Source organism: Diaporthe batatas (assembly GCF_019321695.1).
Source record: "Diaporthe batatas strain CRI 302-4 chromosome Unknown Contig00006, whole genome shotgun sequence".
Lineage (NCBI taxonomy): Eukaryota > Fungi > Ascomycota > Sordariomycetes > Diaporthales > Diaporthaceae > Diaporthe > Diaporthe batatas.
The window spans coordinates 3,011,840-3,038,932 of NW_025408553.1; the positions used below are offsets into that span (position 1 = coordinate 3,011,840).

The 27,093-nt window shown below is 46.5% G+C and overlaps 5 protein-coding genes across 5 annotated transcripts; 4 read left to right on the forward strand and 1 right to left on the reverse strand.

Annotated features, from left to right (window-relative positions):
• Nucleotides 1–91: 91 nt before the first annotated feature.
• KVR01_006024 (uncharacterized protein) lies at nucleotides 92–3,852 on the forward strand (the record flags this gene model as incomplete). The annotated part of the gene is made up of 8 exons (XM_044784501.1): nucleotides 92–1,390; nucleotides 1,450–1,581; nucleotides 1,731–1,898; nucleotides 1,961–2,207; nucleotides 2,322–2,378; nucleotides 2,428–2,586; nucleotides 2,674–2,925; nucleotides 3,011–3,852. 8 exons carry the CDS (start codon nucleotides 92–94, stop codon nucleotides 3,850–3,852), a joined length of 3,156 nt encoding a protein of 1,051 aa, XP_044644827.1.
• Nucleotides 3,853–7,498: 3,646 nt separating this feature from the next.
• On the forward strand, nucleotides 7,499–14,531 carry KVR01_005806 (uncharacterized protein; the record flags this gene model as incomplete). Its single annotated transcript, XM_044787522.1, has 3 exons — nucleotides 7,499–8,037; nucleotides 8,097–13,061; nucleotides 13,136–14,531. 3 exons carry the CDS (start codon nucleotides 7,499–7,501, stop codon nucleotides 14,529–14,531), a joined length of 6,900 nt encoding a protein of 2,299 aa, XP_044644609.1.
• A 264-nt stretch (nucleotides 14,532–14,795) lies between these two features.
• On the reverse strand, nucleotides 14,796–15,529 carry KVR01_006252 (uncharacterized protein; the record flags this gene model as incomplete). Its single annotated transcript, XM_044786799.1, has 2 exons — nucleotides 14,796–15,202; nucleotides 15,271–15,529. The coding sequence occupies 2 exons, from the start codon at nucleotides 15,527–15,529 to the stop codon at nucleotides 14,796–14,798; spliced, it is 666 nt and encodes a 221-aa protein (XP_044645055.1).
• A 1,613-nt stretch (nucleotides 15,530–17,142) lies between these two features.
• KVR01_006029 (uncharacterized protein) lies at nucleotides 17,143–18,543 on the forward strand (the record flags this gene model as incomplete). Its single annotated transcript, XM_044786821.1, has 2 exons — nucleotides 17,143–17,441; nucleotides 17,499–18,543. The coding sequence occupies 2 exons, from the start codon at nucleotides 17,143–17,145 to the stop codon at nucleotides 18,541–18,543; spliced, it is 1,344 nt and encodes a 447-aa protein (XP_044644832.1).
• A 1,580-nt stretch (nucleotides 18,544–20,123) lies between these two features.
• On the forward strand, nucleotides 20,124–21,221 carry KVR01_006049 (uncharacterized protein; the record flags this gene model as incomplete). Its single annotated transcript, XM_044794310.1, has 2 exons — nucleotides 20,124–20,594; nucleotides 20,640–21,221. 2 exons carry the CDS (start codon nucleotides 20,124–20,126, stop codon nucleotides 21,219–21,221), a joined length of 1,053 nt encoding a protein of 350 aa, XP_044644852.1.
• Between the last annotated feature and the right edge of the window lie 5,872 nt (nucleotides 21,222–27,093).

Sequence of the window (27,093 nt, forward strand, 5' to 3'; positions counted from 1 at the left end):
AATGCAATAATTGAGTTTGTCGTCCATCCGTCCACCTGGGCAGGGTGAGTTATCCATCTTGCGTTGCCCCAGCCCAGCGCCCGCAGCCAAGATGACCACAAACAAGTCGAGTCAAGTCAGCAATGCCAGCACCGTCAGCACACAAACGTCGCAGATACATCGCGACCTCCTTGCTGCCTCAGCGAGAGGCAACGAAGAGAAGGTCCGCCATGTTCTGAAGGAGGGCTCGCCATGGAGCTCATCGAAAGACCAAGCCGTCCTGCGGAAGGCCCTACAGAAGGCGTCAGCTCGCGACAACCTTAATATCATTGACCTTCTTCTGAGAAGAGGCGCAGAAGTCGATGCACAGACCGAAGACGAGTTTCCTGCTCTTTTTCGCGCGGCGCAAACCGGCCATGCTGCCGTACTGACCGAGCTATTGTCTCAAGGACCAAATTTGGAGGCACACGATCGAAACGGACAGACCCCCTTGTTCGTGGCTAGCGTCAGGGGCTACTCTGACATTGTCGAGCTGCTGATCGCCAGAGGGGCTGCTGTGGATGCGCAAGACAAGGACGGACGCACCCCTTTGCTTGCCATGGCCGCCGACAAGTCGAGCGCCGCAGCGTGGAGCAGCGGTGCCAGCGAAGTTGTGCGACTGCTCGTCATTCATGGTGCCAATGTGAACTTCAAGGACAAGATAGGTCGGACACCTCTTCTTTGGGCGGCCACCAACGGCCACTACCATCTGGTCAGGATGCTTTTGGAAACAGGTGCAGACGTTTCCGCCGCCAACAACAGAGGCCGTACGGCTCTCCATTTGGCCGTGGATAGCACCGAAATTACGCATACCGAAGAGATCATGAGGCTGCTTCTCCAATATCAGGCTGATGCGTGTGCCATAAGCGACGGTGGATGGACGCCACTTCACAATGCTGCCCAGAAGGGTCTAACCGGCGTCGTCGAGAGGCTGCTTGAAGCCGGAGCTTCGATCAATGCTAGATTGACGAATGGCATGACAGCTTTGCACTGGGCAGCATTCAATGGGCTTGAGGAAGTTGTGGATGTGCTGATATCCGAAGAGGAAGCAGACCTGGGCATCAAGGACGGCTTCGGTCGAGCCCCTTGGCTGTGTGCCGCCGAGCAAGGGCATTACGAGCTCATCGAGCTACTTTGTCCGTCAAGGAACAGTCACAGGCTGCCGCGTGCTGTTCAAGACGCCTGTAAAGCGTTTTCTGCTACCGTGGTGGAGTTCAAAGATTTCGGCGAAACACAACGCAAGTTCAAGCATTCTGTATACGACGTACTTTACGGATGGAATCAGAAGAACGGTCGCCCCAAAGTTCCGGCATGGACGAGCACAGTTGGAGCTCAGAATGACTTCAAATGGATCCATCTTCCTACTAATAACGTAAGACTACCTTCCTTAAACACAACGGATGAGAGAACTTACTAATCTATACGTGACAGATTGCATGGGTTGAAACTCTCCTGATTAAGTGGTTTGTCGAGTCTGGTTGTCGAGATCTCGAAGGCTACAAGGCTCTCACAAAGTGCTTTGAACAAGAACACCGTGGCCCATTGCCACACGCTAATTTTATGGTAAGTCGAGATTGGCTTTCTCAAAAGGACCCTGAGAGACAGTATATAACCACAGAGCGCGGTCCACAGCTAGAGATACACTCTTTCTCTCCTTTGCACAGATCATGACTGTTGCCTGTGCAATTCTGACCAGACCCACCTGATCACAGAGACCCTATTGCCAACGTATTTCGAACCTGCATCCTAGTGAAGAGCCGGGTTTCGATGCGGACATGCTGGATATTCGTCCATCTCCAGTTCGCCGGAGCGAGAGCAACCTGTCGCAAATGACGATCACCCAACGAGTCCCTGGAGGTGACGGGAAAATCGTGCTATTTGTATATACCCCTGGGTGGGGCCCTACCTAAGTAAGCTGGATGCTAATTGGACCCGAATGCAGATGCCTTACCTCCATTATGAGACAGATGAAGGGAGGCAGAAAATGACAGACGCAATCAGGCTTGTCGGATCTGCGGACGAAACATCCTCTGATAGCTCCTCTCCAAACTTGTTGTTACTCCAGGCCTACTTGCATGGCAAAACGAAGATACATCCGCGAAGGACTTTAGACCAGTTCTTCTACCACGGCTTGGATACAAGTGCAAGAGACAGGGACCAAGTCGTTTACCGATACTGTGAAGGTCAAGGTCCGTCGAATTGCCCTTAACCCACCGCTCATTGTGTCTCCGCTCTCATTGATCCATGTTTCCGACTCGCGTTGCCTGGGGCCCGAAACATGACAGGATTCTGACACACGACAGGGCATCAACGCAAGATATTCATGGTAGACCAGCTTTGGCTGTTTGTCCTTAGCAAAGGTGTGTGAGACCGAGCGGCTGAGAAGTAACACGACGCTTACATGGTTAGATCTTGTTGTAACGTGCTTTCCCGGACGCTGGGAGCACCAGACCAAAGACCCTCTCAACGTATTAGACGGTATCATGGAAGAGATGAACGCGAAGACTCGCCCAGCCGTACGATCAGCTTATGACCTTGCCATTTTGATCTCATCTCGATGCTCTGGAAGTAAGTCTCGCTACGTACTTGTTCATAATCTATTTGCCCCCGAGGCTCATCCCTTCAATGCGATTCTAAACATTCGTATCACTTTAGTGTTCTCAAGGCACAGATCAGACGACCAGAACTACCAGTTTCTCGATATGTTTGAGAGCTCCGTAGGTCGTGTGACTGAGGAACTGACGCAGCTGTTCCACAACTTTGAACAAGCATCCACCCAATCTCGGCAGTGGCTGCGACCAAAGCGAAGGCACCAAATACTCAAGAGCTCAAAGGATGAGAATAAATCTTTCGACCCCTTGCTAGACATCAGAGCGGAAACCTCCCTTCTTACCGAAGTCAGAGACAGTAAGTCCCCGATGAATATTCTGTGCCCTTGATTGCTGTCGTCATAATGGAGCTTTTCATCGGTGGCTGACTGTTAGCGCCGCAGTCCGTGACGAGCTGAATATACTCACCATGGTCATCAACTCACAGCTATTCACACTGGGTGACTTCAGAAACTGCTTGGTCGATGAGTTCAGCAATGACCGATACGGATCCAACAAAAAAGTGTCGAGCTTCGTCATGGATATTCGCAAGCGGATGTTGGACCAAGAGCGCCGGCTAAAAGTACATAAGCGCGACATCGACGCCATGAATGAGCAATCCGAGAGACTGTACAAGAGCCTCAGAGACCTCCTAGATCTCAAACAGAAGCACTCCAATGCCTTAGAGGCCCGGTTTTCGAGCGAGCAGGCCATCGCTGCAGCAAAGGAAGGACAGACCGTCATGGTCTTCACCATAGTGACCATCATTTTCATGCCAATGTCCTTCATAGCTGCATATTTTGGGATCAGCATCGAAAGCTTTGGAGATGGCTTGCCAGACTCTTACGTGGCAGCCTGGACCTTTGGTGGTGGCTTAGCCATCTCTGTGATATTCATCCTCATGGCTTTCACAGTGGTGGACATAACCAAGGCCGTGGAAACCTTCTACTCTTTCACAAAACGACGTCTCAATACGGATGCGACACCACCTCAAGCAGGCTTGGGTACAAAGCCACTATATCGACATATTACCCCCAAAATGTCTGCCAGTAATCAGACTATGGTCTTCAACGGGGACACGGACGAGGCAGCAGGTCCAGAGAAAATATACCGAGAGTACTCGAAGGCATCAGGCGTGAGTGTGATAACGAGGACGATGTCACATATATCTAATTGGCAGGATACCCCCAAAGATGATGTCGAGAAACAGGCTGGACGGGAAAGAGGGACATATCTTTGCCCGTAAATGTTGATCGAGGCGAGGAGTTCTGTGTCTGTTGTTGCCAATAGATCAGCACCAACTTAGTGAGCCGTGGATAGTGGTATCTCTGCTTTGGATGTAATGTACACTCGAAGGCCCTGCAAACCGACTAATGATAGTAATATAATCATCACCCTCTAGCTACCTAAAGTAGATCTACTCTTTTCTTTTTTCTAGTAGTATCTTATATAGACTATTATTAAATTAGAAAGAGATAAAGAGAATAAGCTTTTTAATAATTTTAATATTAATATAAATAGTTTTATTTTTAATTACTATATATATATAATATATATAATATTGTTTTATAAGAATAAATATTTAAAAATTAATATTTAAAGGAATATAATATTAATAATAATAAAAAGAAAATATAATATATTTATAAATATATAATTAAACTTTATAATATAATTAAAGCCTCCGGTATTAATATAAATACTCGGTATAAATAATATCTTTCCTAATATTTATAAACTTAAACAGTAACATTAACCGCATTAACTAACACTCTCAACAATAAATTCAGCGTGATTATATTTCTGTCACCACTGTAAGAATCCAGATGATCTGCTGCTGGAGTGGCCTTGGCCGTATTTCTCGAAAGAAAAGAGGCCGATCTTATCACTGGCCTACCGATACCTGCCAGTCGTGCAGTCAAATGCGGCGATTGTTGCTTTAACTCTGGCTTTTCGCCAATTGTGATGCAGGAAGAACATTGGGCCGCCGGTAGCTTTCGCAATATGATCCATCGTTACTCAGACAGGGTTATAGCCCTGACCGTGTATTGTTCCCGTACTTTATTCATGTATTGATGTGTACTGTCTGGGTGGCACCGCTAGCGAGCGCCGTATTTCTTTCTTTTAAGAACAGGGGGGAATGCGCTAGATGCAGTATCCGTTTGTGTTGGAGATGCTGTATTACCACAAACGTTGTCTGCTTGACAAAAGGTTCATCTCGAATGTGTTGTCAGAGATTTTCGCGTCCTCGTTGCTCAGCTCACCCTTGTCTCTAAATTATCAAAGTGGAGAATCACACTCTTATCGAGCTGTGTGAGCGCGACATTTGCAGCCTCATCAGGGAGTTGATGCGGTGCATCCACACTCGTGACGCAGCATGTGGGCGTGGGCGGTGATATAGCAGCGGTGCCTCGAAGAAAATGCCCATTGCTTTGTATCTCGCTGGTCTGACGGATGTAAATCAACATTAGCTCATCCCACCGGCTCTCCGCCCCAGCAGCGATGCCGAACGCAGTAGGTAGGCTCATGAAAGAGAGACTCGTGCTCAAACAGCCGGGATGCTTTTTCGAGGCGAGTTGTGACCAAGCTGTGCGTTGAATTGGGTTGGCGCAAGGCGTATTGCTACGCCTCTCGGGGAGATTTGGTTTGACTGTGGCAGGGACGAAGTCATTTTCAAGAGGGCGAGTACAGCTGCCAGTACCTTGGTGGAAGCTGATTGACCCTGGCCACTGCTGATATTTATTGAATAGCGGTCTTGTATGGATGACCACCTGGGCAGATAGACAAGGAAGTGAACATGAACTACTAGTAATAAAAATGACCTTACATGATCGATCTCTTGTCTGTGCGGCGAAAGGCTGAGGTCACTTGTCCACAGACGTATTGCATTCTTTCTATACTGTTATTGGCCTTGTCCTTTTTAAAGGCTAGGTCTTCAGCGTTTACTAGCATATGAAGGCGCCACATATGTTTTACATGTGTGGTAATTAGGAACGAAACTATGTGGATCCTGGCAGGCACCCAATCTGGCCTGTTTGGGACTCTGAGCACCTATCGTCTTATAACCATAGTTATCGACATCCTGTCTTTTTTAAGCGCTGGGTCTTGAGCGCTTACCACCGTATGAAGACGCCATGTATGTCCTCGGACGTATACGGAATAGAATCGAAACCAGCGGACGCTATCAATAAGGCTATCAAAGACCTTCTGCAGACGCATGAGGAACAGATTCACGCCCTTAGAGAGGAACTCGCTGCAAACTCACGCCAAGCAATTAAACGACAAGAGCAGAAGAGGCCAAACGGGCACCCAGACAAGCCGACAAACAAGCCTCCAGACGATAACCCTCATGCAAGTCAAGCAAGGCAAGTAGGTACCACCAGCCAAAGGAGTCCTCAACCAAGCCAAGCAAGCCAAGCAGGTCTCGCCAGCCAAATCAGCCCACAAACAAGCCAAACGAGCACCCAAGCAAGCCCTCAAACCACCTCCTACCACTCTCTAACCGCAGTATATGGCGCTATGAGTACCCTCGGGTATGCATCTAGAACGATCGCAGTCCCTATGCATTGTTTGCACAAGTTCTTGGACAAGGCTGCGGTCATCGTAACGCAGCTTAGAGTTAGAAGGCACTGTGTGAGGGGTTTCGTTCTTGATTCGGAAATATCCCGAGGGCATACAGACCCCGCACATGTGAGTACACGGTTATAGACTAAGCATTTAGAAATTATAATGCGTAGAGTGTTTCTACGAAAAAATGTATTAGCTATTATTATAAGGGTGCTTAGGTGTGCTATAAGTACTTAAATATATAAAGGAAAGAAAAGATTAATTTTTTTTTAAAAGAAATTTATATAAATTAAAAGTTATTAATTAAATACTTTTATTAATTTAATAATTTAAAAATATATAAGTAGTTAAATAAATAATATAATATATAAATTAAATTTAAGGTGAATACTAATATCTCGAACTTAATATATGTGTGGGTATTATATATAAAATATATAACTAGAGCTGAATGCACGCCGGCGGGGAAGAAGCCAGCTCGCCAAATCCGTTTCCCTCGCGGGCTCCTGTTTGTCAGCTAGCCTGCTAAGCCTCTGTTCGACTTGGTTGAAGTGAGACATTCCAAGGTGGTCTTAATAGTAACTCCTATACCTAAGAAAGTTATAGAAAGGCTGATTGCAGCCGGCTATAGGTCTTCGTGGAATGACTCGGTGCAGCCTCGGCTCACTCAAACCCATAGCTATAACCACTAAGGTATGGCTGCCGCGCTTATACCTATAGCCATAGCGCTTCATAAGTGTCTGATGGAATCATGCTACAATACCGTGCGTTTTGCACCGAAAAGTTATGAACACCCTCGTTGCATCATAAGGATCGATCCATGTTTCGTTCATCAAACTAGATTGAAACACACGTGGTGTGTGTGACGTGCATGTCACCTGCACATTGAATACAACATCCATGGATGTAATGGGCCAGACCCTTTGAATTCACTCTGAAAATTTTGGTATGGGTTGGATGACCGATGGGACACAGCAACAACTCGGACTTTAACTGGTTTCGCTTCTATTCCGCATACCTAGATACGTCCGAGGACATACATGGCACCTTCATAGGGTGACTCGGACTTTCAAAGCGACCCGTGCTATCAATGAGCGCCTTACCGTGTCAAGAAACCGCGCGCAACCACATATGTAGCCATCTCGTTCCCGGGTACTTATAGTAAGATTTTAGATATTGCCTATGGGAGTGTGCCTGAGTATTCAAAATATATCAATATATCACATTGGGGCTTGCTGAGACATCCTAGCCTACCGATTGCTTTTTATGTTGCGACTGTAATTATTTACGAATTTCCAGAACACATTGTACCATAATAAACATCGATGTCCCCATATTTCGGCAGATCAAGCTTTTTTGGGCTCCTACTCTCCAGGGCTCCGCTTCTAACCGCACTTAGATTTGACGAAAGGTATGCGGACTTCAACCTCAATCAGAATGCGACGGCTTCGGATCCCCTTGACTACTGGGGGGCATGGCCAGACCATGAATATCATCCGTCACCCGAGAACTGGCGCTTTCCATTCTACTCACTGTATTTGGATCGCTTCGTCAACGGCAACCCCTTCAACGATGATGTAAATAACACCGTATATGAAACGGACCCCACCAGCACCACCATGCGGTATGGCGGAGATATTCTGGGGTTGGTTGACAGCCTGGACTACATTCATGGAATGGGCATCCGGGGGGTCTATCTGGCAGGCTCGGCCCTCATTAACCAACCTTGGGCGGCACACTCTTACTCCCCTATCGATTTAACCATGCTCGATCCTCATTTCGGAACAATAAACGACTGGAGACAGGCTGTTGTCGAGATCCACAAGCGAGGCATGTACGTTGTTTTCGACAATACCTTCAACACGTAAGCTCCATTCACCTTTCCCCCCACCCCTCGAGTGACTAGAGCTAATTTCGCCCTAGGCTGGGGGATCTTTTGGAATTCACAAACACTCCCAACTCATCCACCAAATTTTCGCCCAGGGAGCTCGAGGTTGGGTACAAGACGGAGAGTCGATATCTCGATTTTTCTCTGTCCGACAAATATCATGATAAGTGTCCATGGAAACTACCTCAGTTTTGGGGCGAGGACGGTTTCCCCGTCTCACGTGGACAACTTGACATCGACGAAGGTTGCTACGAAAGCGAATTCGACCAGTTTGGCAATTCAGGCGCGTTTGATGATGGCATTGAAGTCTATCAGCGGCAGCTCACCAAGTTCTCCTCGGCCCAGGATCGTCTAAGAGAGTGGAACCCCACTGTCTTGCGGAAGATATTGCACTTCTCGTGCCTCGTCATTAGCATGCTCGACATCGACGGTTACCGGATCGATAAGGCAATTCAAGTCGCTGTTGAGGCACAAGCCGAATTCTCAAGATACATGCGCGAATGCGCCCGCCGACACGGAAAAGAAAATTTCTTCATAGCCGGCGAGATTGTCAGCCAAAAAGGACTGTCTTCTGTGTATTTTGGGAGGGGCCGTCAGCCAGACATGGTGCCGCAGGACACAGCTACCGCGCTCTATCGAGTGCTTTCAAAGGACGATTATTCAGACAATATTCGAAGCCTAGAGTATAGTGCCATAGACGGTGCTGCGTTCCACTACGGCCTGTACCGTGCATTGGTGGTTTTCCTGGGCATGGATGGATCTTTATCCCTGCCCTCTGGCTCACGGCAGCTCAACTTCCACGACATGTGGCAGGAGTATCTCAAGACGGACGACATGATCAACGCCAACACTGGGGTATTCGACCCGCGCCATATGTGGGGTGTTTCAAACCAGGATGTTTTTCGGTGGTCCAGCATTGAAAGGGGCCGGGAGAAGATGCTCCTCGGGCTTTTCATTACAACCTTCCTTTTCCCCGGAATACCCCTACTGTCGTGGGGAGACGAGCAAACCCTATACATACTCGATAATACGGCCGATGATTATATGTTTGGCCGTCAATCCATGGGAGCGTCCATGGCCTGGCAAATGCACGGATGTCACAGCCAGGGCAGCAAACAATACTACCAGATGGCACTGGGGCCTGCTCGGAATGGCTGCCATGATGATGGCGTCAGTCTTGATCATCGCGACCCGTCACATCCAATCCGCAACATCGTGAAAATTATGAATGCGCGAAGGGACCAGTACCCAGTCTTGCGAGATGGGTGGTTCATGGAGCAGCTCTCGAACCGCACCAGACACTATGCATTCCCGGGTAGTGACGGAATGCCGACTGAACTCGGTATTTGGAGCACACTTCGGGACGCCTTCGCCCCGTTTCAGAATCTGAGCGGACCGGGGGGAGGCCATGAGCAGGTGCTGCTTGTCTATCACAACGAGGAATTTCAGGCCAATTACGAACAGGGCTGTACCGGGCGCAACTCATCCATGATAATGTCGCCATTCGCTCCTGGTACGCGTTTAAAAAACCTCCTATTCCCATACGACGAGCTGGAAACCGAGGATTTCCCGCACAATGAGTCCTCTGGGGCGTCAGGAAATGCTCAGAGTTGCTTAGAGCACGTCGAACTTCTGCCTTACGGGTTCAAAGTATATGTGCGCGTTGACGCTTGGAAACCACCACCGCCCGTGATAACCAGGTTCTTGCCTGGGCATGACGCTCGACTTCTTTCAAAAGCCGCCCCTGGTTTACCTGAATCCATCGATATTAGTTTCTCTTTCTCTCAAGCGATGAACTGCAGCAGTATCACCGAAAACATCGATATACAGTCTCAGAATGACCACGCCGATATTACACCCAATTTACGACCTCACAGTGTTGAATGTTCATGGGAAATGGGAAATGAGGACATGAAATTCAATGGACAACCATCAACCCGGTACACATGGAAGGCCACTTTGGAAAATGTATACCCTGGTGTACATGCTGTCACTGTCGGAAACGCCTCGTCGGATGGGCAGGAGTTCACGAACAGCAACGACCGATTCCTGTTCCGGATCGGGGCCCAGAACAACCCGATGGTTTTTCCTCGACAATCAATGTACCCCACGCATATTATTAGACGGCAGAGCCATGGACGCGGTCTTCAGGCCCATCTTGACGCCCCAGGTGCACAATTGTGGAGATATTCTTTGACGTGGGGTGCCTCATGGAGTGAATGGAAGCCATATTCAGGCGGAGAACATGCCCTGGTAGAACATCCCTGGACAGGAACACGGACCCAAGAATGGACTGGCGAGCATATCATGATCCAGTACTGGAGCCAGTTGACCGGGAGTAGTGCTGTAATGCAGCATGGTGATCTCGATGGACCAGACGACGGCCCTCGCCTGTTTCCACATCTCTTCGCCCACGGGAAATTCAACGAATATGGTCATGACACCAGCTTGACAAGCGAGATCAAGTTTGAGGGGCAATGGAAATACCATTTCATGGGTGAATGGCCGGATGGCTTTGCTGTTAATGTTTGGGGCATAAACCCGGATGGCCAACAAGACCTCTCCTTTGTGTATGGAGATCTGGACCAGGACGGCGTTCTTGATAGATGGATCCCGTCCACGCTGTCCGAAGTCAAAATCCGGTTGGATCACCCGCCCCCATACCCACATTTGGCCTACGAATTCCTACTTGAAAGGGACAGCTACCGTTACACGCTGAGGCCCACTGGAAATAGGTGGTATCAAGTGATCTTGGCTTTGATTTTCTCTATCATTCTACCCTCATGTGGATTGATTGGTGTTTGGTTGTACCAAAGCCTCTTCTGCCGGGTGATAGTCAACCGGAAGGGTTCGCCACGTCGTCGCGAATCTGGTGTACCGCCCCAACACGGGCGACAAATCGCACTAGAGCCTCGTCCCATCTCAAATGCCAGAAGACGCGTCCTCTTTGCGACAATCGAATACGAGATTCCTGATTGGAACATCGACATACGGCTCGGGGGGTTAGGGACAATCGCCATGCTCATGGGGAGATACTTGGATAACTACGACTTGGTCTGGGTTGTTCCATGTGTGGCCGACGTCGATTATCCGTTCAGCGGGGCGAGCGACCCTATGGTAGTATCAGTTTGTGGCCAGAAAGTCCAAGTCGAAGTATACTACCATACTCGCAAGAACATAACCTACATGCTGCTGGACGCGGAAATATTTAGACGACAAACAAAGGCACAGCCATACCCTACCCGAATGGACGATATGGACAGTGCAATTTTCTATTCGGTTTGGAATGCCTGCATCGCACAGGCTATAAGGCGAGTCTCTGCCGATATCTACCACATCAACGATTACCACGGAGCGCTTGCGCCAATACATCTCCTACCCGAGCCTGATGTGGCATGCGTTCTGTCGCTCCATAACGCAGAATATCAGGGCTTATGGCCGATTAGGACCCCAGAAGAGGAAGCAGAAATTTCTGCAGTCTTTGATGTTGATACTAGAACGATGAAGCGCTATGTACAATTCGGTACTGTCTTCAACATCCTTCACGCAGCTGCCAACTATATTAGAATCCACCAAAAAGGTGTTGGTGTCGTGGGTGTCTCGGAAAAGTACAGCCAAACTTGCCTGGTTCGGTACCCCGTCCTATGGGGTCTTGGGCGGGTGGGCAGCCTACCAAATCCTGATCCAACCCAAGTTTCTCACAACACAGAACTGGAAGTCGACCAACTCGAAGACCGAGCCGAATTAAAATCCAAGACACAGAAGTGGGCTTGCCTTCATGACGATCCGTTTGCCGAGGTATTTGTGTTCGTTGGACGAATGAGCAAGCAGAAGGGCATTGATCTCATAGCAGACGTCTTCCCGAGTATCCTCGAGCAGAACAGACACACCCAGCTGATCTGTGTCGGACCTGTGGTTGATTTGTATGGCAAGTTCGCGGCCGCAAAGCTACGAAGGGTTGCCGAGATATTTCCAGGCCGAGTCTGTTGCAAGCCGGAATTCACAAAGCTTCCCTCGTTCATCTTTGGGGGTGGAGATTTTGTCCTGATTCCCTCAAGGGACGAGCCGTACGGTCTTGTGGCTGTACAATTCGGGAGGAGAGGAACATTGGCGGTGGGGTCCAGGGTCGGTGGGCTGGGAAACGTTCCCGGTTGGTGGTACACAATCGAGTCTACCGAGACTCTACACTTACTCTCCCAGTTCAAAAAGTCCCTGCATATGGCGTTGGAGTCAGGTCAACTCGAGAGGGATCGAATGAGGGCCGCGTCGATGATACAAAGCTTTCCCATATCGGAATGGAAAGACAAACTCGAGGAGCTCTACGCTAGTGTCATGGTCAGTCGGCAAAGCAGAGAGAATCCAGGGAATACTCGACTCTTACACATGCAAAGTGTAGAACCCGGAAAGATTATACGACACTCATATCCCCAAGGGTTCTTGGAAAACTTCCGGAGGATAGTGGGCCAAATCGGTTCGTTGATTCCGTGCTACCAGAGACAAAACTCTCGTGATGAGAACTATGGCTTCACAAGACTTGAGGACGGTGTGAGTTTTGGCGATGCCTTCGGCGTGGATATTGAAACCCTTCAAGGAGACAATTATAACACGAAGCATCTACTACCGCAACATACCAAAATCGATGACAACCACGAATATTCCCGTCTCGGCAATCCTGAGCCAACTTTTACCGACCAAAGTGGCGAATTCTACGCACATTATTCAGACATGCTAGGTGGCCTGACTGCAGATAACTCCGAGATACAGCTATGTGTTCAGGATTATCTCGTCCGAAGCGAGAGGCAATGGTTCGAGAAGGTTCGAGATGCGAGGTTTGGTTTGAGTCCATCAACGAGCCGCCACCAAGGGTTAGGATCTCTGAGTCGGAAGGAAGATGATGGCTATCAAGTTCTTGATACCAGACGCAGCTTTGATGTGGAATTGCGCGATGAGGAGATTGAAGTCTATCGCAGAGAGAGCTACAACGTCTCCGGACTACAGAGGTAAGGGGAAGCCCGTAACACTCGCTATTTCACTTCCATGGGGACAAGTACTGATCATTTACGTAAATTTTTAGACGCATGTCGGCCAAAATTTTCGGAACCCCAGGATATACCTATCTCCTCATACTCGGCCAAATCATGTCAGCCAACCCATCTCAAATCGGAATTATCGCGGGCAGTATCACACAGACCGAGCGACAGCTTTACCACACAGGCAGCATCTACGCTATTACATCCATCATCTGGTGGGTGCTGTACCGACGACTGAAATTAGTACATGTGGTATCATTTCCATTCCTCCTATTCGGCTCGTCATATTTCGTGCTCAGTCTTATATTACTAGGAGGTCGCCAGAAGACCTCGGTGGAATGGCCACTGGAGCTGGTGCAGACACTCTATGTTTGTGGATCCTCGACCGCATCTCTATATTTCGCCATGAACTTCATAGAGGAGGAGTCCTCCCCAGTGAGCAGCTGGATCACGCGAGCTGGCTATATCTCTGGGTTGCAATATGGATACCAGGCCCTGTTTTGGTATGGAGGCAACCGAATTAGAGAAAATATCGCCTCGGCTGGCCACCCCATCAGAACCGCCTCACCCCAATGGATGAGCCTTGTTGCTCTTCTTGCAGCGGCCTGCCTGGGATGGGTCTACTACGCACTTCTGCACGGTCTACCTCGTCCGTATGACCAGAAGCCGGGTTCCACACCCACATTCTATAGGTCGCTATTTCGACGGCCAGTACCGTTGCACTTTCTCCTTTCGACCTTTATCCAGTCTTACTTGCTCTCGGCTCCCCTCGTATCCCGGTCCTGGCTGTTCTTATTCTCCTCCCCACACCTCCCGGGCTACATGATCACTCTCCTAGTCGCTATCTCTATCGCTGCGTTCCTCTGCCTCACACGCAAGATGGCGGTGCGCTCCCTCTCACACGGCCAATGGATCTTGCCAATCTTCTCGTTCGCCTCTTCGTCAATTATCAATCCCCGGTGGGCGCAGCTCTGGTGGGTAATCTCCCGCACCGGTTTGTCTATCCCCTGGGCCCAGCTACCACGATTCGGCGGGGAGGGCATTATGGTGATGATGCAGTATTCCCCCGGCCTGTCCGCCGCACTGAGCCGCTCGCTTTGGTTGTATCTCGGTGTCCTCGATCTGTTGGTCGGGCTAGGACAGGGCTTAGCGCTTATACAGACGCTGCCAAGACAGCACGTGTTATTCGTTTCCACGGCGGGTCAGGTAATTGGTGCCGTGGGCATGATGGCTGCACGCGCCACGATCCTGTCGCAGTCGGGCGGGCCTGCCGAAGCGGCACGAGGGCTGAAGGTATTGGCACACATCTTTCCGGATATTTCGAGTGGTTTGGCGCTTGAATGGGGCTATGGCATCTTCTGTTTGGTTGCTGTTGTGGAAATCATCATGGCGGTACAATGGATGTGGTGGTTTCGGTCAGCACAATTGCAGAAGCCATAATAGTCGAATAATATGTGCCACATAGTCTGCGGCCCCCAAATTCCACAGTATGCAATAAGATTGATTCATCAACTGTCGTAATGGCGGACATGAGGCAAGTTTTCGACCACTTGGTCAAATTGTATTGTGTCGAGAAAAGAAAGACAAATGATTTGCAATTATTATGTCAGTAATAATTTAGAATATCAAACATAACAGATTATTATTAATATAGATTTATCTCCACCCTGGACAGCTCATCATTGACACAAACATTCGATGGAACTACTTCTTCGGATCAAAGGCTTGCCATGGCTGATGTGAGTTTCCGACCGAAGATAAACCCCCCGATTCCTCTGTGACAATGCTAACAGACTGGGTCTTTAATATATGATGGCGGCCACTGTCATCAGAATTGCGATCGCCCATGACTGTTGGTTCGAGGATACTGTCTCCTTGGAACCTATTGTTTCTGGTCCCGGTTCGCTGGCTGGAGATCCAGTGTTTGTTATCGCAATTTTCGAGTGGATAAGATGGCGAGAACTGGTTGTTCCTGTAGGCTGAAATGCCCTTGCTTGACCCAAGCGCACTGACTACTCTTGAAACCAGAGGCCGCAGCCCCGTCAATGACCCCGCAACCAGACCAAGGTTATATTCGATGGCCATCCAGTACAAGGATTCCGCACCCACGTCTGTAGGTAAAGATTTCAGCATCTGGTCGAACGCCAGCCCTGGAGTGAGCCCTCAAGTTTGCACTTACAAGTTGTGTCTGAGGATCCGGATTTGTAGAACTGTATGCTTTCGAACCTGATGGCGGGCGCAATGCAGGCCACTAAACCGCTGCCGAAGACCAGCAGCAGTGCCGTCTTCTTGGCGGGACCCATGTTGAGTTTCACCAACGCAGGAAACGGAAGAAGGAATATGATGATGTCACAAGCAAAGAGCGTGGCGGCCTGGTACATGAAGATACCATAGACAATATCCGTCGAGAAGCAGTACTTCGCCCTGTCAGGCGACATCAGGAACTCCAATTGATACCCATATTTCGGTGGGTTGCACTGGAATGCTGCAAGGAGTGTTCCCGATATCGTGAAGAGCACAAGAAATATGATCAGACCGAGAGTGGTGTGTTGAATGTACGCTACAATATCAGTTAATGTCAGATAGATTGCGAAAAGGGACATAGCAACAGGATATGTATCTTACGTGTCGGGAACACTCGCCGTAGTAACAAAAGAATGCTGGATTTTACGGCAAGAGAAACAAACAAGTATATGCATATGCAGATATAGTATAACTGAGTATCGCGTTAGAAGGAACCCTTCGTCATGAATAAAGGGGAATGCATACTAAGAACCACATCGCCAAGTCCTCTTGTGAAACATGTTGGATGTGTTTGCCGACACCGTAGTATACGACAGCCAGTCCAATGCCATTGAATATGGTTACAGTGATCTAGAACTGTCATCAGTACTAGTAGCCTTGAACGATGGCCCTCTGGTCACAGAACTCACTAAACCAACGAGACAAGCCCAGTCATCAAGTCCAAATGCGTTAAGCACGCACCTGCGAACGTAAAGCTGCGAGGATCATGTGTCAGCGGGCATTATTATTCCCAGCTGAGTTGGGAATACTTACCCTCGTGCTGCAAACCAAGATCGCCAACACACCGGTGCATATTATGGTTCCGTACGAGACAGCGATCTGATATTTCTCATCAGCCCCGAGAACTGATTCTTGAGTACCTGACATCCTGGAAATCGGACGGCTGATGCCTGAGAAACACCAGCTGAGGAGAGTTTGTTGAATGCAAGAGGAAAGAGCCAAAAGGAGGGTCAAACAACGGCCCCGGGGAAACAACATGAGTCCGGCTCACTCCGACTCCGTTTATGAGTCGGCGACGGTAGTCCTCACAGGGACTTACGAATCCTTCATGCACTCCACTGTGTCTTTGCAGATGCCAAGCATGGAGAATGGACCCAGGTGGCTAAGCGAGCGATCGACGACGGGGAGATGAATTTATCGGTACCATTTGACAACCCTGGAGGCTGACGGGGCGCCGGCATCTGACCTGACTCGCCTCGTCGGTACCCGAACTTATCTCGTTGTATCAATGTACTACCAACGTATGCTAGTCCTCTTTATACGTTTGGCTTAGAACACGAGAAGATTATGCTACCGGAAGCGCCTTCCGGCATGAACCCCTTGCCAGCAGAGGCTTTGCCAACGACTACAGCGACGATCAATCTCGAAACGATTCAACGGCCGCCCCGATGTGCGGGACGGGTGCCGGCGGGGACTCGTTCAGTGTGCATCATGTTCTTGTGGTGCTGTAAGATGGCGCCACCAGTAATCCTGCAACGCCAGACAATATTAAACTCCACCGTGACCCCTGACACAGCACGTGTCGCCTATGATCTCTCCCCTGTCCAGAGTTCTCTTTGTGCTCCATCCGAGCTTTTTTGCCCGGGTCGCCCCAGTACTGAGATTATTTGCCTGTCGTTTTGGGACCTGCTGTCCAGGCGGCGTGTGCAGCGGTACATATAAGTGTGAAGGGATCTTGTGCACAAGTGGTCAAATACCATTTCCAGACAACACCGTGACTATCTCTGAAAGACCACTCATCGACGATATGACAGACTCAGCACAAAGGTTCCAGGTTATCATTGCTGGTGGTAGCCTGGTAGGCCTGACGACAGCTCTGGCTCTGGAGAAGGCCGGGATCGCTTACGTCTTGTTGGAGAAGCGCGAAATCGCCCCGCATTTGGGTGCATCCATCTCCATCCACCCCCATACCCAACGCGTGATGGAGCAGTTAGGGGTGTGGCCTGAAATCAGGGCAGGTGTACTTCCTCTTGAGGATAGACGACACTATGATGAAAAGGGGGTTTTGTTTGAGGAGTCTTCGATACTGCGAGAGATCTCTAAGCTGTAAGTCGCACCCACTTGCGGTAATAGGGATCAAGTCGCTGAAGCGGATCAACCCAGGTGTCGCAACAGGTGTACTGCTTTCATGGAGCGCAAGTTCTGGCTAGGCTGTATCTACAACACCATCAAAGACAAGTCCTGCGTTCGTGCCAACTCTGGCGTGGCTTCGTTTGTCGAGTCTGCAGACGGTGTCGAGGTGACGACGGAGAATGGGGAGGTTTTCAAGGGTGATATCCTCCTAGGCGCCGACGGCGTCCACAGCCACATCCGAAGACTCCTAGCAGACAAAATAGACGGCACTGATGCTGCTGACGCGCAGCGGATGCGAGAATGCTATGTGAGCACTTATCATGCCATCTTTGCTACCTCGCGGAATCTCAACACGAAGGGCGAACTGTTTCTTCCCGAGCGGATGGTGCACAACGTCTATTACCCAGGCTTCTCTGGAGTCTCTGCCGCTGGTGTTCGCGATCTCGTCTTCTGGTTTCTTTTTGTCAAAAGTGACAAAGTGACCAAGAGCCCCAACACACCACGGTTTACCGAACAGCAAACACTGGCCACAATCGAGAAGTATGGAGACCACAACCTCGGCCCTGGGTACACTTTCAAGGACCTGTGGAACAGTCGAATCAAAGCGAACATGGTGGCGCTTGAAGAGGGAGTGCTTCAGACGAAATGGAATTCTGGTGGCAGGGTCGTCCTGCTAGGAGACGCGGTGCATAAGGCGACAGTCAACCCGGGACTGGGTGGCAATCTCGCGGTGGAAGGCGTTGTGCACTTGATGAACGAGCTCGTGCCCCTCTTGCGCAGGTGCGAGGGGGATGGCATGCGAAAACCGACGAGCACCGAACTGGCAGCCACCTTTGACGAGTATGAGAAGAAACAGCGGCCCCATGCCGACCTCATCGTGAACGCGTCTGGGTACATTACGCGCTACGAAGCCATGGACACATGGTGGCTCAATACCCTCCGTCGCGTCTCGCCTTGGGTCAGTGACACCATGAAGGCGAGTGGGTTTGCTCGATACATTAATGAGGGGCCATGGTTGAATTTCCTGCCTAACCCAGACGATGACCAACGGACAGGTGGTGAGGAAGGTTCGTGAGTTCCAGAGGATAAACACTTCTCCTCGGTTCAACTCGGGGTCCCAAGCGGCGTCCCCGTCCAATGTTGTGGGACTGGCGGATTCTGCAAAGGCCGAGCTGGGGAGCCACAGACAGTCGCGAAAGATAAGCGAAACGTGACTTCTCGTTTTTCTCTTAGAGATTGGAATGAATCTCGAGTCAGTTTCATCAGGGAGCAGTGTGCTGGTGGAGGATCATGCGTGGCGCTGTGGTGGTTGATATTCGATCGGTATTGAAGTCCAGTTAAGCCCATGAATAGTTTATTTTAATATTGCACAACATTCAATTTGATAGGATTACTACTCTTTCGTGCCTGGCGCCGTATGCTGTGGTATCTGTCAAAGGATGTTATGGCACAATAAAGCAGATGGAACCTTGTATTACTCCACAATGCATGACCGGCCAAAGCCAACAAGGTTCACCGCTTCTCAAGTCTAGGAATCGTTACCGACCTCTCAGCAATTCGCAACATTGAAGTTACCTGCAGCGTCTGCGCAGATCTTAGATTGCTTAGTCGAGATCATTGAAATACCCATCACCCCTTAGGTTTCTGTCTTACCTCCAGATAGACTTCAGGCACATTTTGTGAGGTCCGCTCTCAAGGCCGTGACGTCTGTTGGAAATGGGATCTTGATGACTAGAACCAACGGCCACGAAATGAGATGGGGTGTGCGTCACCAAAACGGGTCTCCCTCTCCTTCTCTGCCATTTACGGCAGCTCATGCGCCATTTACAGCCTCCCCACGTTCCAAGTGCGGCTCCAGGCGGGATGACTGGACCCATACAGAATTTCGGTTGCGTATAGGTTGGCCCTCGTTGGGGACCCCCAGGCTGTCAGACAAGGTTTCTTACGTCGCGGGCCGTCCTCAGCTTTACTCAGTTTGGCTAGCAGTAGATGCGTTCCGTCGACTTCATTCCGCCTCGTTACTCGTGCCGCTCATCTTTAACCCAATGGATCAAGCGATGGGTTCCATATGTCCGTTTGCGGATAGGATTTGCCCATCCCACATGTGCACTGACTCAGCCCAAGTGCCAAGATTTACCGGGCGAAGCAATCGAGGGCGGCTTCATAGCACACCATGATTCAACGACGCCAGTGGGTAAAGTCTCCCAATACTACACGGTATGGGCACAGACATTTGGGACGCAGGCAAGGCAGCTCAAATCAGTCGCCCTGTGATTTGCAATAGCACAGCAATAAGTTCCACGAGTGGTCCATGCACTCTGCCAACAAGGAGGAACCGGGTCTCAGCTTTCAACCACAACAAATTCTCCGAGCCACGTGTGGCGAAATGGACTAATTGGTAGCCATCAGTAAATGGGGTTGGAATACAACTCACAATTATCAAACAAAGAAAAAAAGGGATTACAGTGTATTTCGCACTTGCCGAAGCAGATAAAAGTGAACACCTCTTGGCGAGAACCCCGCGTGCTTATATACTTCTAGCAGCATCCCGCTGTCACAACATCAGTTTACAGCATCTTGCATCGTCATTCCTTAACACCTAATTGTGTCTTCTTAACCGTCGCTCGTTTCTCCTTCTGACATTTTGTATTGAAAATGAAGACCCCAACTCTTGTCAGCCTTCTACTGGGCTCCTCCGCTCTCGTCAGTGCGAAAGGGCACAACCGCCCCAGACGGGAAAAGGGACTAGAGGAATATGCCGCGGTCTCGTTGCTCGACACGGCCTGCGAGACCGAGTTCCACCCTGACCAACTTGACATTGCCTGGGTCGAGCTCATCGCATCAAACACAATCCTACGGGTAAACCTGACGAGCGGGGAACAGACAAGATTCCCACTCAACAATCCCGTGGGCCTGCCCAGCGGCATGGAGTTCCTGGCGGACGGCAACCTATGGTTTTCCGAAGTAGTCGGCAACAGCATGGTGAAGCTGGACCCCAAGGATGGTAGCATGACCGAATATCCCTTCCCTTGGACCAACATTTCTGTCCTCGATAATCTTCCTGCCGGCATCCGCGTCACCATTGACGTCGCTGGCGGCCGCGACCGTGGAGCGTGGTTCACCTCCGTCGGTCTCAATGCCATCGGCCGTTTCGACATTGACACGCACGAGTACGATCTTTACCCACTGCCGAACCCGCTGTCGGCCCCTCTCATTATCCAAGCTGGCCCGGGCGACACCATGGTCTTCTCGGAGATCCTGGGCAACAGGGTCGGCACCATCGATGTCAACACCAAAGAGATTAAGGAATACGAAATCCCAACACCGCTATCCCTTGTTCAAGGTGTCGCGACGGACAAGGATGGCCTCATCTGGTGGACCGGCACAGGTGGTTCAAACTTTGGCACCGTCGACGTGACAACAGGCGAGGTGACTGAGATGTTCATTGCCGACATTCGTGCCGCCGGAAACTCCACTGTGGTTGATGAGGGTCTCATTAGCATTGGTTCCTCCGGCGCACTGGCTTTGCCCGGCCCGGTTCGTGTCGGTAACGATGGCAAGGTCTACTTTGTGGAGGGTAACCTGGTCTTCCTTGGGAATCGCGTTGCGCAGTACGACCCTAAGACTCAGCAGCTTGTGGAGTATGTCACTCCTACTAGCCTCAGTGCCCCTTGTGATCTCAACAACCAGCACCCAGACGCTATATTCTTTGCCGAGTTTACAGGCGGCCATCTTGGTCGCCTGAACTACTAAGGGCTGTAGCTGAGCAAGCCAGCCAGGAGGCACCGGCTACTGGTAACGCCGACGGGTCTAAAAATGCCATGTCCGCCTTGACCAGGAGGCTAAGAACATAATTTCTCTTCCACCAATGTATATATTTTATTATCCACATACCTTAATTTCACCAATGCCAGTGCTGCAACCCTTCACTGCACACACATATCTGAAATGTGCGGCCACCTAGTTGTTACGGATTCAAGACGAGACACCATTGAATTTGCACACCATTCCATGGAAGATTATCCTGTCCGCGCCCAGCAGGACCTATTCTCGCCCTTTCCGGCTCACAATTTCATCCCCTCTAACTGCATAGACGTCGGCTCACGTGGTCCCCTGGGTGGCCAGCCATTGGAAAGGCAGATCACTAACATCTATTATGTGTACTCCACCTTTCACTAGGCAATGCACTTCGAAGATTCTGAAGCCACTAGGGGAGATAATGAGCTCTTCTCGCACATGTTGTCGTTTATTATTGGCGCGGATGAGATGACAGTCAGTCTTGCTTTTGAAACCTGGATGACAAAAGCCGCTGACTTGGTCGCCCTGCTACCATATCATCACCCCATGGAGGCGACACTCGACACCGTATCAAACGACCGGTTATCTCCAATCTTCTTAGCAGCTATGTTCGGCCTTAATAGGCTGCTCGAGTTCCTTATAAAGTTAGATCCTAAGACTAATTAAAATTAATAAAATAAAGTAAGTTATATAACTTTTTATATTATAATTATAATATATTATATATTTAAATTAACTTTAATTTTAATTTATTTAATATAAATTAAAATAATAATTATATTTTATTAGATTATATAAATTACTTTAAAAATATAAATATAAATATATATAATAATAATTATAATATTTAAAAACTTTAAAAATTAATTAAAAATTATTTTATTATTTATTTTATATAATAATAAAATATAATAATTAAATTTATTAATTATAATAATTATTAAAAGTTAAAAATATTAAAATATTTTATTTATATTAATTATATATTAAAGTTATTATTATTTAATTTAAATATATTAATTTTCTATTATAAGTTTTTTATTTTAAATTTCTTTATTAATTAATAAATAAAAATAAAATTAATAAAATATAATAAATATTTAAAGATTTTTATTTATTATTTAATAAATATTTTTATAATATAAAATTTAAAGAAATTTAATTTAATATTAAATAAATTATTAAAATTAATATTAATAATATTAATATATTTTATTATAAAATATTATTCTTTAATATTTATAAAAATAATATTAATTATAATATTCTAAATTAACCTTTAATATTTTAATAATAATATAATTATATATTATAATATTTTTATTTTTATTTTTATTTATTTAAATATTAAAATAATAAATTATATATTTAATAATATTTATAATTTTATTAAGTTTATTACTTTTTATATATATTATTTTTTTATTATAGATTACTTTAATTATAAAGTTTCCCTACTCATTAATTCCTTTAATATTATCGCCTCTCTATTATACTTAGGCACTTTCCTTGCGGTCGCCAATCCATCGGATTCAAGCGGCTCCAGCCGAACCAGCGGGGCTGGTTGAGCTGCCGTGGTCGCCATTTACGTGGTCGCTATCGCCTACGCGTTCTCTTGGGGCACAATCCCTTGGCTCATCAACGCCGAGGTATTTCCAATCCAAATTCGATCAGTGTGCATGTCCATGTGCATCACCTAGCAATACCTAGTCAACTTTGCCCTCACATGTGCGCAGCCCAACATGCAATATGCATGCGTGTGGCCCGTTCCTATTGTTTTCAATAGTCACCTGTCTCATGACTGCCCAGGTGTGTACTGCTACTTTGCTTTTCCCGAGACCCGCGGTTTGTCTATGGAGGGCATGGAGGAACTGTTTACCATGTCATGGTACAAAGTCGGTCGTGCTAGTGTCTAGATTATCAGGCGGAAGGACGAAGCTCCATTTGATAAGAAGCTAGGGGAAGATTTAGGGAAGGATGTGGAAGTTGTTCATAAAGAAGATATCAGGATAGCTATTACTTAATTAGGCTATATTTAATAAATCACCACCCTAGGTATTATATATTCTTAACTTGAAACTTTAATAAGAGTACCTTAGGGTATTTAGGGCCCCGGGTGGGATATCCGGCATGCCTTACGTAACGGGTCCCGGACGAGAATTTTCAAGTCGCACAGCAGCTTACGCACATCACTAGTTCATAAGCTTCCCTAATAAGTCACATTAAGGAGTGATAGTTAATACGTGTGGCATACTCATTGGTTACTTTGAGTGGATCATCTGCGAGAGTCTGGCAGTGCACGGAGCTCGGCATAGCTTTGCCGTACACAAGCGGATAATGGTCTATTAAAGGGCATGTTTCCTCACAGTTTTGCAATTCCATCCTGCTTGTGGGCACCCGCACGAATGATGGGACTCAATTCTTGTTGACCAGAAAGCGCTCTCATTCTCCAGTAGCGGCTGTTGCACCTCAAGTGGGCAACACCCATCCTAAACTCCAAGTGCGAAATCCTGACAGCCGGTAGATCAAGCTTCAGCGAATACAGAGTTAGCAAACACACATCCAGAGGATATAGGCTCAACACATATAGAAGTGGAAGCTTCAGTAACATTCACGGATAGCGCCAATTCAGAACCCCGATCCTTATCTCCGAGCGACGAAGAGAACAAGATGAACCGGCAAGATGCGCCTTATCTTTGTCACAGGTGCCGGAATCTTGATTTTGCCAGCATTTTCTCTCGGGAAAACATAGAGAGAGGGCAAGATACCATCCTTTCTTTCGGCCCTGGGCATAGAGTTCTTGATGATGAACGATGTTCATTCTGTCAGGCTATGCATTTCATCAATCCTTTCGTGGAATTTCTTCCAGAATGGACGCAACGCAGACCAGCATTAAAAGGGATAAGAACTCCTAATGAGGCTGGTCGGGAAGACGATTCGGATGGGACCGAATGCAGAATCTGTCTGACCTTCGGATTTGATGATGCACCTCCTAGGACACTCGATGGCACACTCCATGTTCGATTATTCTTACATAAGTTGGTCGGCTACCTCGCAGAGACACGGACAATTGAAGCAGATAGCAATGCTCTCCCCGCGGCTTTAATCAAACCCCGAGTCGATTTCCACATGATCAAGAAGTGGTTGAGACAGTGTTGGAAAGGACATGAGCAGTGTGGAAGCAAACGAGGAAAATACGTTGAAAAGGTACCAGGCATGCGGCTGATCGACTGCGAAACTCGGACTGTTATTCCTGCCCCCGCAGGAGATGTTCCTTATGTCGCCCTGTCTTACGTCTGGGGCGATTCCGGAGGGATTGCGTCTGGGGAGGGGCCTATTGCTCAAGATGATTCCGAACTACCGAATCACCTCCCAAAGACAATCCTGGATGCTATCTCGGTAACGCGAGAGTTGAACGTGTGCTTTCTCTGGATCGACAGATACTGTATACGACAAGTCCCTCGAAACCAGGAAGAGAAAAACGAAAAGCACGAACAGATTGCGCAAATGGATCGTATCTATGGTGGCGCATCAGTAACCATCATAGCTGCTGCCGGTGCAGGACCAGATCATGGGTTACCAGGCGTAGGAACGGAGCGCCGATGCCCTATTGTGCGTCTTCCCGACTATACGCTCTGTGCAACACTTCCAGATCCAAAATGTGTGGTAGAGGCCTCAGCATGGTCTACAAGGGGTTGGACATTCCAGGAGGGAATGTTGTCAACACATCGCCTTGTCTTTACGGACCAGCAAGTCTACTTCGAGTGTGAAAGAACGGCACGTGTTGAAGCATTGGAGGAACGAAACAAAGAGCTCCTGCTCAAGGGCCTCCATCATACCAAGATGGATCTTCCTGTTCCCTATCTGTCATTCGGCGCACTAGGAAACCAATCACTCTGGCCGAGGATAGATGAATATGTCAGACGTACCATGCGAGATCCGCGAGATATCCTAAACGGTATTCTCGGTGTTCTGACATTTTGCGAAAGAGGTTCCAAGAGACAGAGACATGTCTCAGGTCTTCCGATCGAGAAAGGGGCACTAGCTTTGGAATCCTGGTCACAGAGATTTGCTGAATCTCTATGTTGGGAATGCGACTGCCCCGGGGAGCGACGCGTCGGCTTCCCTACTTGGTCATGGACTGGATGGACCTGCACGGGTTTGGGTCGAAATGACTTCGGGCCGCTCACTCGCCCCTCCCCAGACGAGGTTACAGAATGGGTTATCTCAATTGAAGGGGTCATGGACGAACCAAATGACCAAATCGACCTCGTTGCGCTCTTTGAGGCGAAGCATGACCTTTCACGGGTGTTTTGCCTTCGTGTGAGGGCACCATACTTGGAAGCGGAAATTATACCTATGGATGGGATACTAGAGGAACAACGGTTCTGGGCTGAACACCAAATTCATGATCGGACCTATGCTGTTGACAATAATAGCACCCTGGGTGTACAATATCGTGGAGTTCAGGAAGTTTCTTTCATTAACCTAATGGACTCCACGATGGTAGGTCGGGAAAAGATCCAATGCTACGGTCTCATTTTGGATAGGGATCTGTCTGAGGTCCCGGACGACCAGCTGGGCCAGCGTGGGCGGCATTATGCTACTGCACTTCTAGTGATAGAAAAGGGGCAAGCATTTGAAAAGATTAGTGTTGCCGGCATTAACCGCCACAAGCTCAAACAGGCCGACATAGCTATAAGGGATTTTAGACTAGTATAAAAGTAGTAATATACTCTCTCTTTCCCTTTTAAATATAAGATTAAAAGATTTATAATTATAATTTTATAATTAATTTTTTATTTAATTATATTATATTATTATAATTTTATTTAATTTTATTTAATTTTTTTTTAATTTTTTTTTTAAAAAAGTTAAATTTAAAAAAAAGTTTTTAAATTTAAAACTTTTATAAATTTTAATTTCTTTTAAATTAAATTTAAAATTTTTAATATTTTAAAAATATATTAATTATTTTAAATATTAATAATTTTTATAAATAAAAGTTTATTTTATATAATTATAAATTTAATTATTAATAATTATTTTTATTTATTTATAATAAAATTATTAAAATTATAAATTTAAATAATAAAATATAATTATTTTATTTAAAAATTATTTTTATTTAATAAATTAAATAATTATTTTTAAATAATTTTATTTATTTAAATAAAATTAAAATTTTAAAAAATAATTTTATTTTTATTTATTTTAATTAATTTATTTAAATTATATAATAATATTATATATAATATTTAATAATATTATATATATTTAATTTATAACTAACTATTATACTTTAATAAACTTAACTTATATTTATTATTAAACTTTATATAATTTAATTAATATTAATAATAATAAAAGTATTATATTTATTAAGATTTCTATTTTATATTAAATAAATTCTTTTATTTTAAATTTAATATAATAATATTTATTAGAAAATTTAAACTTTAAATTATTTCTATTAACTCTTTTAAGTTATTTAAGGTATATTTAATTAAATTAATATAAATAATAAAGTTAATATTTAAATTATAAAAATTTAATATTAAGTATAATAATTAATAAGCCTTACTTTATTTAATTATAATTTAAAAAATAATATAATTATATTTATATTAATAAATAATTAGTAAGTAATAAACTTATAATAGTAAAATAATAATTAAATAATATTTAAATTATTATAATATAATAATATAATTATAATTTAAAATATAAATAATTAATTAATAGTAAAATTATAAAGAGTTTTTATTTAATTATTATAAAAAAGTAATAATTTAATATAATTATTATTTTAATTTAATTTAACTTT